At 45.0% G+C, this 14,592-nt stretch overlaps 1 protein-coding gene across 1 annotated transcript in view; it reads right to left on the bottom strand.

The window, feature by feature from the left end:
- Positions 1 to 1,622, bottom strand: part of RASGEF1B (RasGEF domain family member 1B) — a 339,701-nt gene extending 338,079 nt beyond the window's left edge. The window contains exon 1 of the mRNA XM_084625325.1: positions 1,250 to 1,622. Coding sequence (XP_084481451.1) covers positions 1,250 to 1,318 — 69 coding nt within the window. The 5' untranslated portion in view covers positions 1,319 to 1,622. The remainder of the gene's footprint in view (positions 1 to 1,249) is intronic.
- Positions 1,623 to 14,592: the final 12,970 nt, after the last annotated feature.

Raw genomic sequence — 14,592 nt, forward strand, 5'->3', positions numbered from 1 at the left:
TCCGCTGAAGGTGAACTGCAGATTGCATATTTGAAATTTGCACTGTGGTGGTTAGTTACCTCAGTCACCCAGTCACCCGACTGAAAGTGCTATTTATGTACAGTAACACCAACACAGCTTGAATGTTGAAATCCACATATCAAATGTTTGGGGGTGCAGAGGGGGAGACTGCTAAGAAATTCATATATAATTGCAAGATTCTCAGTGTATTTTGCCTGAAGTCTGCTTGGGTGCATTCATTAAACTGAGCAAGATTAAGTTTGACAAATAAATTATTATTTGCTAAGCCCTATTTACTCCTCTGCCTGTTCCAATTTACCCTGATGGCTGTTACATAATGATTTGAAAATAATAAATGGAAGAGATCCTTTTGGAAAAAACCCTGGGACAATGTCTGTACTGGGATGGAGGACAGCTACACCTGAAGGATCACTTTAGGTTAAATATAGCACTCCTATAATAAGTAAACAGTTAAAAATCTCCCAACTAATCACATGTACATGAGACACCTACAGTTACTTCTGCCCTGTGCACTGTTCATTAAGAGCCTGATCCAAGGCCCATTGAAGTCACTGGAGAGTCCCATTGACTACAGTGGGCTTTGGACAGGGCCCTAACTTATAAGAATCCTACTTCACAGAGCAAAGCCTTACTTAGATAAAACTGCAGTTGAAAACACTGGGAGTTTGGCTGTGTAGGGGGTGCAGAAGAGGAATCTCTCTCATGTTCCAGTTCTGCTGAAATTGATGAAGCTTCATGTTCAGAACCTTATTCTTTCCATTCCATGTTCAGATTATTGTGACCTTTAGTTATTGTTATTTTTCCTTACAAGAATGAAAATGGGTTCACTTCAAAGTACTTGCCACTTCTCAGACCACAACCAGGTAAAATTGTTTGGTCTCCTTTTGTTAGGGGATACAGTTAACTAGAGAAGCCGGGGGAGGGATATTCATTTTAGAAACCAGTCACTTCTTGGGCAAGTGGGAAATAGCAATAGCGCATGCAATCAAACTGCAACTCCTTGACAGCTAACACACTCATCAGTCAGCTGGAAAGCTACCCTACTGAGGGTTACCCCAACACAGAAAGGCAAATGCAAACACCAGTTTCCTGCCCTCCTCCCCTCACTTCAAAGGGGGGGCAATGAACATTAGCCAAGCTCATACCTGCAACATCTTTGAGACATCTCAAAAAGAAACACAATCAGAGCAAGAGGTCAAACGGCACCATTGCGCACACAAACACCTACCTCAAACATGGGAGAGGTGCCCTTGTCCGGCAACGTGCAGCCCAGGAGCTCTGCAAGAAACTTTGCCATATACAAGCAGGGAGGAAGGGGTCTTTCTAACAGATCTTGTCAGGGTGCCAGGTAAATATCCTTTGGCAATAGGAGCTCAGCAGAGAAATTCTTCCTCACAGCAAAGCCTTTGCCATTCTTTCAAGTGTTATCCAAGCTGCCTACTTGCATCTTCCTGGTCTAGCATTTTGAAGGTGCTGTATAGATTTGCCAGGCTGCAGCCTATATGGTGTAAAAAACAAACAAACACACAAATGGAATAAATAAACAGTACCGTGCCTGGGCTTTTTGATGTTTGCTTCTAGCCTTTCCCGCTGAATGTCACTATTCCCATAGTAAAGGAAAGGGGCCCCACCAAGGGGGTGACAAGAGGGACAACGCTGCCGAAGTGCAGGCAGGCAGCTGGAAAAAGGCGCTGAGAAATAGTCTGTGTTCTCCTGTGGCAGAGGATTTATCTGGCTCAGAGTGACACATGCACACAGACAGCTAGGAGCACAGCATCCCAGCTAGGACAAATTCTTGCTCCTGCTACACCTGGGGATTTCCATCATATTTTCCCTTTTCTGTCACAGACCTTGAATAAAATCCCCATTCCCTCGCCCACCCCCCATAAAGAGCATCCCCTGGACAGTGCCTCTGGCCAAGCTGAGCTCAACGTCACCAGCTTGGGGGGCTCTGATTAGGGAAACAGATTGCCCTCAGTGCCAGTGGGCTGCATGCTACTCCAGGGAGTGTTTCTGAAAGGGTGGGGCTCGGGTGTTGCAGAGGGCACCTCTGAATTTAACAGATTTCCTGCAATAGACCAGGCAGCTTCTGATCAGCTCGGACAACCCAGGTCTGAATGTGCATAAGTACATTGAATTCAAAGAGTGTCCCACTAATGAAACGAAAGCTGCCCAGCCTTGCACAATCACCCTGACCCCACAGCAGCATCAGCAGTTATAACAATGGCTGCTTTTCCTTTAGAGAGGCTATTAGATTACAAATTATCCTACAAGCCTTCTCTTTCCAGAGAAACTTACATGCCATATAAAGTTACAGCTAACAGTTCACTTGTATCAGATTTTCCATACGTTCCCTGTTTTTGATGCACCAAATGGCTCGACCCAAGGGGGCCCGATCTTACTTCCACTGAAGTCAATGACAAAGCTTCCACCAATTTCAGCAGGTGCTGAGTAGTTATTATGCTAACAGCAAACACTCACACACCAGAATAAGAAGTTTGCAATTAACTTAGTATTTCAAAATAGTAATGCCAGATTTTTTTAATAGAGTAGGAAAGATTTCTGTTCAGTTTGTACAGCGCCTAACACAATGGGGTCCTGCTCCATGACTAGGGCTCCTAGGAACTACCACAATACAAATAAACAAAATAGTACTTTCATAAGTAGTGAGGTTCCAGTTGCATGGCTAAGATTTTCAAAGCTGCCTAAAGGTATTAAAATTACTATGAATTGGGCATGCACCTCTCTCAGACTAAGATTCCCCCCAAGCTGAATATTGATTGAATTCCACTGATTGGTCAAGATAGTTCACTGCACTACTTGCCTGAAGGAAACAGTAGCATCCATTGTGCACCAGACCTCTGATAAACTCGGTTACTAGCAGACAGCTAAGGCTGTGATCTTGCAATTGGATCCAGGTGGACTCTTGCACCCATGCATTCCTCCCCCCCCACACACACACACACACTGATTTCAAGGCTCTCTCTGTACACATCCAATTGTAATAACTGGACTGTAGTTATGGTTCTGTTTACTGTTGAAAATGTTTAAAGTCCTTTCCCTAATACTATACATCTTGGCACATGTCAGCAGTTACAAAATCAGTGCATTTTGGGGGTATTTAAATCCTGATAGATGCAAGTGTCAAAGATAACCCAGGTAGGATTAGAATAGACAAAAGTTGCTTTTTAAGAAATAAATCCTTAACAAAATCCAATATACTCTGGCCTCAAACTGAAAATATACCAATGCTGTGCTAAAGAGACCCAGATTGATGCAGACTGACCTAACACAATAACAATGTGAATGAATAAAATAATGTCCAGGGCACCCAGAATTTTATAAGTAACTTTGCTTCTCCCTCTTCAGAGCAAGTTGAAGGGACAGGCAAGCAGGGTTGTTAGCCTGGGCACCTTTTTCTAGGGGTGCCACTCCGATCGGTCAGCTGTTTTAACTTCACTGATTGCAATGGGTTTTTTTTGCACTCCACTGATTGGCCAGCTGTGAGATTTAGTTTTTTGGTGGGGAGGACATCAAAAACGTTTTCTGCCCTGACTGGCCAAGGTTCATTGTTATCAGTGAAGTTACATCAATTTACACCAGCTGGTCCCACACCTTTAAAAGAGTTTCACAGTATCCCAAGAAAAACTATAATTGTCCAAGAGTATTTTCTAAGCTGTCCCCATAGAAAAATCAGTTTAGACTCTCAGAGTAGTGGCTGAAATGGTGTATTCAGTGCCATTGCACAAGTTCCAGTCTTGTGGATATTCAGAAGCTCTGTATCACAGCAATTATAGCTCCCTCCTCCCTATCAATCTTCTAATTGAATCTGTATTTTCATGCAGTCTCCCAGCTTGGCTGGGTTATCTAATCTGTTTTTACTGGTGAAGACACTGTCACCACACAAAATGAAGTATTGTGCTATTGTCATGAACCTCAAATGGATTAAAAGGAGGAGGGATGAGGGAAGAGTCAAATAATCACGTTAATAAAATCACTTTATGTGTAAACAGAATTGTTTTTCTGCCCAATGCAAATTTGTTTTGCAATTAAATCAAGAATAAAGTTTCACTTTATGCCTATTCATTTTGATAACAGTGACAATGAACACTGCAGTTCTTCGAACTCCAGCAGGAAATGGCATACATTGCAAATATTGGACGTATTCGTATCAGTGTCTATGCAAACAACCGTACTATCAATAAAGCCATTTAAAATGATAAATAAAAATCTTCTCTTAATATCCCCTAACTTTATAATACTTAATATCTGTAGAGTGTTATATAACTAATTAATCCACTCAATACACCTGTGGAAGGAAAATTGGGTTTATCTTGACACACTGATGGGTTTAAATTAATAACTACTTGGGAAAGAGACCTAGGCATCATTGTGAACAGCTCAATGGAAAATTTATGCTTAAAATCCAGCAGTGAATGAAGAGGGAAAACAAAACACTGGGTGGTGTTAAGGAAGAGAATGTAACACTGAAAATGTTAGAGTGCTACTGTATAAATCAATGGTACCGTCTCCGCTCCAATGCTATGTTCAGTTCTGCTCATCTCATTTCAAAAGAGTACAGCAGAAACAGAAGGCCTGGAAAGTACAGGCATGGAAAGACTTCCACAGAAGGAGAGATTAAAGAGATAAGGAAAAGACAGGAGAGAACAAGAGGCAACATGGTAGAGAGGCATCAAATAATGAATGGTACAAAGAAGGTCGGTCAGGTGCTTCTATGTATGCTTTTTCAGAATAGAAGAACAAGGGGATGCCCTATACAACTCAAAGGCAATTCATTTAAAACTGATAAAAAGTGACCTTTTTTTTTTTTTAAACAGTGCCTAATTATACCTGTGGAAATCCCTGCTACAAAGCATCAGGGAGGCAAAGAGCTTGGCTGGATACAAAAATTCAAGACAAGATAAATGACAGACTGTCTGCAGTTGTCTTAGATAGGATAAACATTTATAAAGGATGCAAACCCTCATGCTTCAAGACATAAGCCAAACATACTGCCTGAGGGTAGGAAGAATCTTCTGCTATGGATGGGCATGTTATTTTATCACTCCCCAATCTAGGAGAAGAGGGTTACACCTTGTGAAGCTACCTAGTACCGTAACTGTCAGAGACAAGACACAGGATCAGATGGACCATGGGCCTCATTCAGTATGACAGTTCCACAGGCAGATCCAATTTTGAAAACAGCTGTGCCGCATGAGAATCTGGGGTTCATGGGCCAAATTTGAAGTTGTTTGAGCAATAGACCCCTGAGCAATGCAGGCCTTCCTGTTTGCACACATTCCTGACCCTCCCCAAACTGATATCTGGGGGAAGTTCTACGCCCTGTGTTATACATGAGGTCAAACTAGATAATCACAGTAGTTCCTTCTGACCTTGGACTCTGAGTCTCAGTTAGTGTCTTGCATCCAGTGCCCCCTTGGGGAAGCAATGTTTTATAAATTATTCAGGGTAAAAGTTGGATCTACAAACATGGCTTAAGCCAAATTAACATTAAACTTCACAGTATCCCTTTGAAGTAGTACTATTACATCCACTTCACAGGTGAGTGAGTAAGCTGAAACATCAAGGATAGATGACTTTTCCAAAGTTACACAGCAAGTCCATCAGAGAGCTGGGAACAAAATCCAGGAGCCTGGTTTCCTAATTCCGTTCTCCAAACCCTAGATTAGATACTTCCCTGCTGTAATTCCACTGAAGTCCTGTACTGAAGCCTAGTTTTGAACCCCACACTTTATGGTGGACAGAATCCAGAAGAGGGCAGCAAAAGTGATAAGAGGTTGAAAAAACTGGGCACCTTTAGTCTACAGAAGAGAAGACTGGGGGGGGGGGCATGGTAACAGTCTTCAAATATACAAGAAGGAGGACAGTGATCAATTGTTCTCCACATCCACCAAGGGGAGGACAAGTAGTAATTGGCTTAGTTTACATCAAGGGAGATTTAGTTTAGATATTAGGAAAATATCGGAGATTTCACCTTGTGTAAATGGCAAAACGGGACAAAATAATTCCTTCCCAGAGCTTCTGGAACTCTCCCTGGGGAGTGTGGCTCTGCATTCCCCCGCATTACAAGCTGCACCTAAATGGCACAGCCTAGCTCACAGAGCAAAATGGTCAACTGTCTAATGTTTTCCTTGACTCTAGTAAAGTTCCTTGCTCAGCATTAGAAGAAAGTGACTCTCACTGTGATTCTTTATCATCATCAGATGACAAGGTGTCAGAAGCCAGCTCATTTTGAAATGCTATAGTACCTCAACAAGCTTTCGGTTTCACAAGTCCAGAGAACAGCCCGAGTGGAACGAGAAATGCAACAAGAGCAGCAGAACACAGGTCAACTAGTTAAGGGGCAGATCCATCTCTTGCTGAAGTCAAGGGAAAGATTCCCTCAGTGGCAGTTGAATCAGGCCCTAGTGTTTTCAGTGGGGAAAGAAACTGAATGGGTTTATAAATAATTTGGTTTTGCCGAGGAAGGAGATTAGGGTCATTATAACATTAAGAAGTTTGATGGGATTTAAACCTCCTGCAAAATTAGGGTTGTCACCTTTCTAATAGCTGGTAACTGGACCCCCAAAGCCCTGCCCCCTTCTCTGCCTCTTCCCCCAGAGTCCCACCCCTGGGTCAAAAAATCAGTCACCTGTCAAATGGCACCTGAACACATAAGCCGAAACCAGGACTGTTCAGGTGAAAACTGGATGGGTGGCAACGCAATGCAGAATATTAACCGGGGAAGTTCCCGGTGGTGACTGACACTTGACTGAGGAGCCCGACTGACCACCCACATTCCCCAGTGGGTGCTGTTCTTAGTGGCTTATCATCCTCACCACAGAAATAGAGCTGACTAAAAGCAACTGCTAGGGCTGATACAGCTGCAAACTGTAAGTGTGACAGGGTGTACAAACCCCACACCAGGCAAGCAGCCCCACCCCACAGTACCTGTGAGGCATGCCAGGCTTGGAGAAAGAGAAGGAGCCTTAAGGGAGCAGCTCTGTTCCCAGGGTCCCAGACAGGAGTACCACAGAGACCCAAGCTACCTTCACTGGAGTCTGAGCACATAGCAGTTGGACAGACCGCTGAAGCCACTCTATTTCCACTCATTTAGTTTGTTTTCATTTGTTACCTTAAGGGCTGAGACAAGGGCTGACTTCTACTCTAATATGAGCCCCCGGACAAGTTGGATGCATTGTAGGAAGAAGCCCAGGAACTAAGCAAGAGGTCTGACCAGACAGAGCTTAACCACTTGCTACAGGGTTGCTGCACTGGAACCCAGGACAGAGAGGTGGACTAGATTCCCCTACAGCCTCACCAGGAGGATGAGACAGAAGACCTCAGAAAGACTATTGAGCCTGGGAAATACTGGGCATAAACGCTAGTTTACCCCCAAAGGGTGACCTGGCCAGAGATCAAAATTGTTTTCTGGTACAGAGCTACTGCTAAGGCAGAGGATTAGCTGCCCTAGTTCAAGCAACATTGTGACGTTCCCCTGGTGTTATCTGGACCAGTGATCTGCTAGGTCCAATCCTCGACTCTGGGAGCCAGCTTTACCCTGCTCTGCTGTGAGAACCCCCACTCCTGGGCTATTCACACACAGTCTCTGACATGTAAGCTGCTCCCAGCTACGTGAGTGAGCACTTTTGGCCAGCCACTGCTTGGATTGTGCAACCGAATGACACTAGCCAATATCTCCAGTCCCAGACACAACCCTAGGAACCTCTGTCTTGCAGTGTCCAGTTATGCCTGCTGGATGCTGCAAGCTCATATGAGTTCATCAATTTAACAAAGAAATTGATATGTACCAGGCTTGTTGTCCCAAGGGGCGTCTCTGACACACTGCAAACCAAAAGCACTGCTTCATGTAAAACAAACACACACATTTATTAACTACAAAGACAGATTTTAAGTGATTATAAGTCAAAGCACAACAAGTCAGATTTGGTCAAAGGAAATAAAAGCAAAATGCATTCTAAGCCGATCCGAACACTGTCAGTGCCCTTACAAATTTAGATGCTTCTCACCACAGGCTGGCTGGTTGCTCTTCAGTCAGGCTCTCCCCTTTGATCAGCGCTTTAGTCGCTTGGACATGGGGTTTGTAGATGGAGGTGGAAGAGAGAGGAAGAGCATGGCAAATGTCTCTCCCTTTTATTGTGTTCTTTCTTCCCTCTTGGCTTTGCCCCCCCCTTCAGGGTCAGGTGAGCATTACCTCATTGTAGTCCCTGACTGACCAAGGGAAGGGAGGGTGACTCACTCGAGAGTCCAACAGATCCTTTTTTGCTGCCAGTGTCCTTTGTTCCTGTGAGGCTGGGCTGGGTTTGTCCCCTACATGTCTTGATGAGGGGTGAACTACCCCTCTGTTCCTGGAGTTTTGCCTGGGCTTGTTTTAAGCCATGACGACACATTTTCAGCCTCATAATTATATACATGAAATTACAACCTATAACAACAATGCTCAGTGCAGCATGAGCCTTCCAAAGACACCCAACATGACAAACTTTGCATTGGATACCACACAATCATATTACAAGGATGAAGATAGGGGCGCTGGGTGTTCCCCTGAGATACAGACTATAACAAACATACAAGAAAAAAATTAGTGTTACTGACCTGTAACTGGGGTTATTAGAGAGGAGCTCTGCACATTCACACTGCTGGGATCAAGGCACCAACACACCAGCTTCAAGAACACGGTATCTATGGGAGCCTGGACCAGGGTCACTGCCTAAAGAGTGCCCCCTCATGTCATAGGGCAGCCTTTCAGCACCCCTGCTTCCATTTACCCCTTCTTCAGGGCTCCTCAGAAACCACAGAGCCTGGCTTGGCTGCTGCAGGGACTCAGCCCTCCAGCTAAGTAAGTCCACCCCTTCCCCAGGGTAGCAGAGTCTTTTAGTCCAAGTTCAAAACACAAAGTCTTTGCCCCAGTCTCAGACTGAGCCCAGGCCCTCCTTCCCCAGGGGCCTGTCTTCTAATTCCTCTGCCCCACCCCTCCAGTTTCAGCTTTCACCCTTTCCAGGCTCCTTTTCCTCTCTCCCCTCAGCTGCTCTGGGGTGCTCCCTGCTCCTTCCCAAGCAGGCACTCCCAGTGGCTAGAATCTTCCAGAGACCTCTAGCTCCTCAGAGCCTTCAGCTCTCTTCTCCAGGTAGCCACCTGCTACCCCTTTTCCTTTTTCCTCCCCAGGCCTCTTCTTAGCCCTGAGGCCTGATTAGGTCACGTGGTCGTCGTTTTCCCCACGTGGGAAGGAGAGTTGCCTGTGGCACAGGTGAGGCTGAGACTCATCTCCCTTTTTGTCACCCTGTGACACAGCCGCCCACCCCTCCTTCCCCTTCCCATCCTGGAGGATTCTGAAGTACAGAAGCGGGAGCAGCTCCAGCCACCCTCAGTTCCTTCCATTAATTTGGAAAGTCCTAGCCTCAGACTCTGAAGATGCTAGAAAGGCGGGTGGGGAGTGTGAATATGCAGAGGGTCATCTCAAAGAACAACCTTTATTTCTTCAAGTAACCTCCCCTAGTCCCACTTGCGGGAGTTTAGCAAGCAGTACAACCCCAGAAAGTGCTAGGTGAACACGGACAGCAGAACGGCCAACACAAGCCTCAGCCCTAGATGCCTGCTCATGAGTGAATAGAGGTGACTGTGCACTTCTTGCTCTCCCAAACAAGTCTTACTGGGGGAGCGGGAAGAACTTTGCTAAAAACCACAAAGATAGCTGCAGTAGCAGTTGTGCAACTTGGCGTGACGAAGACAGCCTGAAGGCAAGCCGCAGAAGCAGCCTGCGTCCTGCATGAGGGCTCGGACAATCCCACAGAGGGTTGGAAGCTAAAAGGCAGTCCTTTCTGGAGCACCAGATGGCTCCTCTGACACCACAGCCAGTTTCCCCTACAGAGGTTGAGAGTACTGTGGTTTTCAACGTGTGGTCCGCAGACCTTTGGGGGTCTGCAGACTATGTGTAAGTTTTCCAAAGGGGCCTGCATCTCCATTTGAAAATGTTTAAGGGTCCGCAAATGAAAAAAGGTTGAAAACCACTGGTGTAGTAGAGACATGGGTTTTCTGGATCATGGGAAATGACAATTTCATGCAGCAGCTGCCAGGGGCTCCTAGATGTGTGGCTCTGGTGTAGCTCCATCACCTGGAGTACCCCAGACCAGGAACCCCAGGTCTTCCAAATTCCTAAGCCAGTGGCCAACCCAAAAAGCCATGTGGCCCAGGAGTCTGGAGGCTCAGGGGTCCCCAGTCCAGAGCAGCCTGCTCCAAAGCCACAGACCCTGGGACTGGGAAGCCCATCCTAGGACTTCTTGATCTACAATAGGATGTTTGGAAACGGTAAGCAGCTCAAACCCGGGTTCTCACAGCTTCCAGGCTCCCTGCTATGGAGCTGGGAGCCAAACCCTGGTCAGAGCCAGGGTTCCCAGGTTCTCAGCAGAGACCCTGGAAGCCCAAGCATAGCAGGACTGTCCCAAAGCCATGGACCCTAGAACACCAGGGTCCCCAACCTGGGGGCAGTCCACGTGGCAGGGTTGTCTCAGAGTCATTTTCTCTCTCTCTCTCTCTTGCCCTCAGAGACTGTTTCTCTGAGGATAAATACTTAAACAGTCATTGGACCAGAGAGAGGGGGGAATGACACCATACCCCAGTGGTTAGGGCATGGAGATGAGAGACCCTGGGTCCAGTCCCCCTGCTCCAAACCAGTCTTTCATTATTTATTCACAGAAGAACAGCTTCAACAGGAGAAGCTGAGAGAGCCCTAAATCAGAATACCCCATAGCTCAGTAGTTCAAACACCCGCCTGAAAAGTAGGAGAGAGAGGGAATTGAACCCAGGTCTCCCACATCCCAGGTGAATGCCCTAAACCCTGGTCTAAAAGCAACAACATAGGCACCACTACCTCTTCCAGAGGCCAGATTTTGAATGGGGCCTGATCCATGAGCATGCTCAAAGGCCACTTACCAGATTGGGTCCCACTCACGACTTAGGGGGACGAATGCCTTCTCCAGGCTTGTGAAATCACACTGGGGCTTAGGCACCTGGGCGCCTAGTGGGAGGCAGCAGTGCACATGCCCCAGAGTCTAAAAACGTAGGCAGTGCCTAGAGAACTTTTACAGCAAAACGTTTGGTTCCTAGTGTATTTAGGTGCCTATAGGGCTAGGCAGCAGCCAAGCAGGAGTTTTGTGCATTGCAGTGGTGCTGTGCAGGGAACGGAGGATCCTACATCTGGAGATTAAGTTATCCAAGTTAAGTTGCTTTGTGGAGCATACCCTCATACTCTAAAAGACATACAGAAGTAGTAGAGACTAAGTGAAATTCTGACCCCATTGACTTCATTGAGGCCAGGGTTTCACCCAAATGCTGTTGTTTTTACTATTAAAGACCATTGATGTTAATAATGGCAATTGTTGGCATGGATATTGGTCAACATATGGCCCTACTTTGAGGAACTTTAGCATCAAGGCACTTTGTACACTCCGATTACAGTGCTAACACAAAAAGAAAAGGAGTACTTGTGGCACCTTAGAGACTAACCAATTTATTTGAGCATAAACTTTCGTGGGCTAAGCCCACTTCATCAGATGCATTCAGTGGAAAATACAGTGGGGAGATTTATATACACAGAGAACATGAAACAATGGGTGTTACCATACACACTGTAAGAAGAGTGATCAGGCAAGGTGAGCCACCATCAGCAGGAGGGCGGGGCAGGAGGGGGTAGGAGGAGGGAGGATTTTGTAGTGACAATCAAGGTGGGCCACCCCCAGCAATCGACAGGAACATCCGAGGAAGAGTGTGTGTGTGTGGGGGGGGATAAACATGGGGAAATAGTTCCACCCTGTGCAATGACCCATCCACTCCCAGTCCCCATTCAAGCCCACATCAATTGCATCCAGTTTGCAAACCAATTCCAACCCAGCAGTCTCCCCTCGGAGTCCGCCTTTGAAGCCTCCCTGCTGAAGAACTGCCACCCCCTGGATGCAATTGATGTGGGCTGGAATGGGGACTGGGAGTGGATGGGTCATTGCACAGGGTGGAACTATTTCCCAATGTTTATTCCCCCCCCCCACACACACACACACACTCTTCCTCGGATGTTCTTGTCGACTGCTGGGGGTGGCCCACCTTGATTGTCACTACAAAGTCCTCCTCCTTCCTGCCCCCCCTCCTGCTGATGGTGGCTCACCTTGCCTGATCACTCTTCTTACAGTGTGTATGGTAACACCCATTGTTTCATGTTCTCTGTGTATATAAATCTCCCCACTGTATTTTCCACTGAATACATCTGATGAAGTGGGCTTGTAGCCCACGAAAGCTTATGCTCAAATAAATTGGTTAGTCTCTAAGATGCCACAAGTACTCCTTTTCTTTTTGCGAATACAGACTAACACGGCTGTTACTCTGAAACCTGTCATAATGCTAACACACCTTTACAACTTGGATGTCATAAAACAAGGAAGCCATCTCAGAAAGACTGCCCTGAAATAGCAAAGAAAAGTTAGCAATTTTTCTTTATGAGCTAACTTGAAGGTAAACTTTTCTAATTAGCATGCAAGATAAGAACATGTGCTCTGTCCAAAAGGCAGTCAGAATGAGAAATTTGACATCTTAACATTTCACAAGATAATGAAAGCAAAGCTCTTCCCTTTTTCTTTTTCCTTCGCCAACCCTCCAAAACACTGCAGGCTGTTTGAAAGCGAGCCTGTCCTAATATTGGAGAAATTAGTAATAGCCCCTGGGAACCACAGAAAGCTTAAAAAAAAAAAAAAAAGAAGAGTAGAGTAGAGAGAAAACTAACTGGAATGTTTGTAGACTTAATTTATTGATAATATTTCAGAGGGGAAATCAACCTGTTTGGATGAATTACAACAAGAAGTGTTGCAGAAAAACAAACAAAAAAAAATAGATGATGCAGTTATTCAGTCCAATTTTCTTTGAAACCCCTTCAATAACGTAGCAGGAGACGGGGGGATTTGGTTTATAATCAAGTACGGGTAGTCTAACAAAGAAACCTTGACAGGCAGGCACAAAATAAATAATAATAATCAGATTGCCTTCCCAAATGATAAGAGCACTCCAGCAGAACACGTGGTCCAAAGAAAGTGACCTTCCTGGACACTCAGAGGAACCGACCAATAGTATTTGCCTATAGTGGTGAAACTATCAGACATATCATCTTTGATATGAAGGTGTAATAATACCCAAGTGAGCATTTGATGCAAAATTGGTGGGTATCACTCACCTGATCTAAAATTCTTTCAGATCTGATCCTTCTACATTTCTATGTAGCTCAGATGTAGGATTGCTGCATTTTTTCATGAGACACAGATATTAAAGAAATGCTAAGATGAAAAATATTGACCAGGAAAAGAGGTGAGGGAAAAGAATACACCAAAAATATACAATGTAAGCTTTTAAAAATAAGATCAGAGATTCTTCCCTAAGCCCACTGGAATATAAACAGCTAGTATCGAGAACCTCTTGAGGGAGATTGATGATTTATGACAAGAGTTGTTAGATGCTGTGTCATCTTTAGGAGATCAAAGCATCACCTTCAGGAACCGCGCTGTTGACTGTATTCGTTCACTTGGGGAAAAAACATACAAGTCTAAATAGTTGCCTCCCCTACCCTGTAGTCTCTCTGCATTTTATGCAGAGGGTATCTAGTCATAGGCACTTCAATTTCATGCCATACAAACTGCCATTTTAGGAGGGAAAACAGCTAGGAGTCTTGCAACAAGTTCCTTCCCAGATGAAACTAGCAGAAACAGATCCCTGCCATGTACACAACAGAAGGAGGCTATGAATGTAAACTGTGCAATCGATTGTTGCCTACAATAGCGTATAGGAGGGAGTAAAGTTGGGGGGGGGGGGAGCAGGAGGGAGGGTAAAGGAGGGTCTTAAAAAAAGAAAAAAAAAAAAAGAAAGAAATGCCCATCTGATTACAAGCTGTTTCTAGTGTTTGGGTCTGATGGAGACACTGAGTGTATTTGGACTTTTCTGGATGGATATAGTTGTCAATGTAAAGCTCTTATAGCTGAATCAATTATCTTAAACCAGGGTGTAGGATTATTAGGCAAAATCTCCAGGGCCAAATTCAGGCTTAGATGTCAGGGGATGCTTGACCCAATGGTGCCAGGGCTAAATCTGGTCCGCCTGTTCCAATTAGACAATGCCTTTTCCCTCTCATTGCTTCCAATACTGTCAATCATGAACTGGGAACAACCCAGAACCATCTGTGTTGGGAAAACCTTATGCACAGTGGTTCAGATCTTCAGCTGGCATAAACTAGTGTAGCTCTATTAACTTCAGTGGAACTAAACTGATTTATTCCATCTGAGAATCTGGTCCACAAAAATGTAGGAAGTATCGATCAGTTGCCACTGTGGTTTCACTTCATCAATTATGTAGAAAACAACATTCTGGCTCAACAAACTGCTTCCCTCACAAACTTTTCACCTGACTGATAAAGTCTTTCTGTGGGAATATCCATCATTTTTCATTCATTTGGCTTTTATATTTTCCTAATACTCTATAATCTAGATTCAGTCCTCTCCATTGCATCTTCTGCTATGAATATTT

This window comes from Lepidochelys olivacea (assembly GCF_965140295.1).
Source record: "Lepidochelys olivacea isolate rLepOli2 genome assembly, chromosome: 4".
Classification (NCBI taxonomy): domain Eukaryota; kingdom Metazoa; phylum Chordata; order Testudines; family Cheloniidae; genus Lepidochelys; species Lepidochelys olivacea.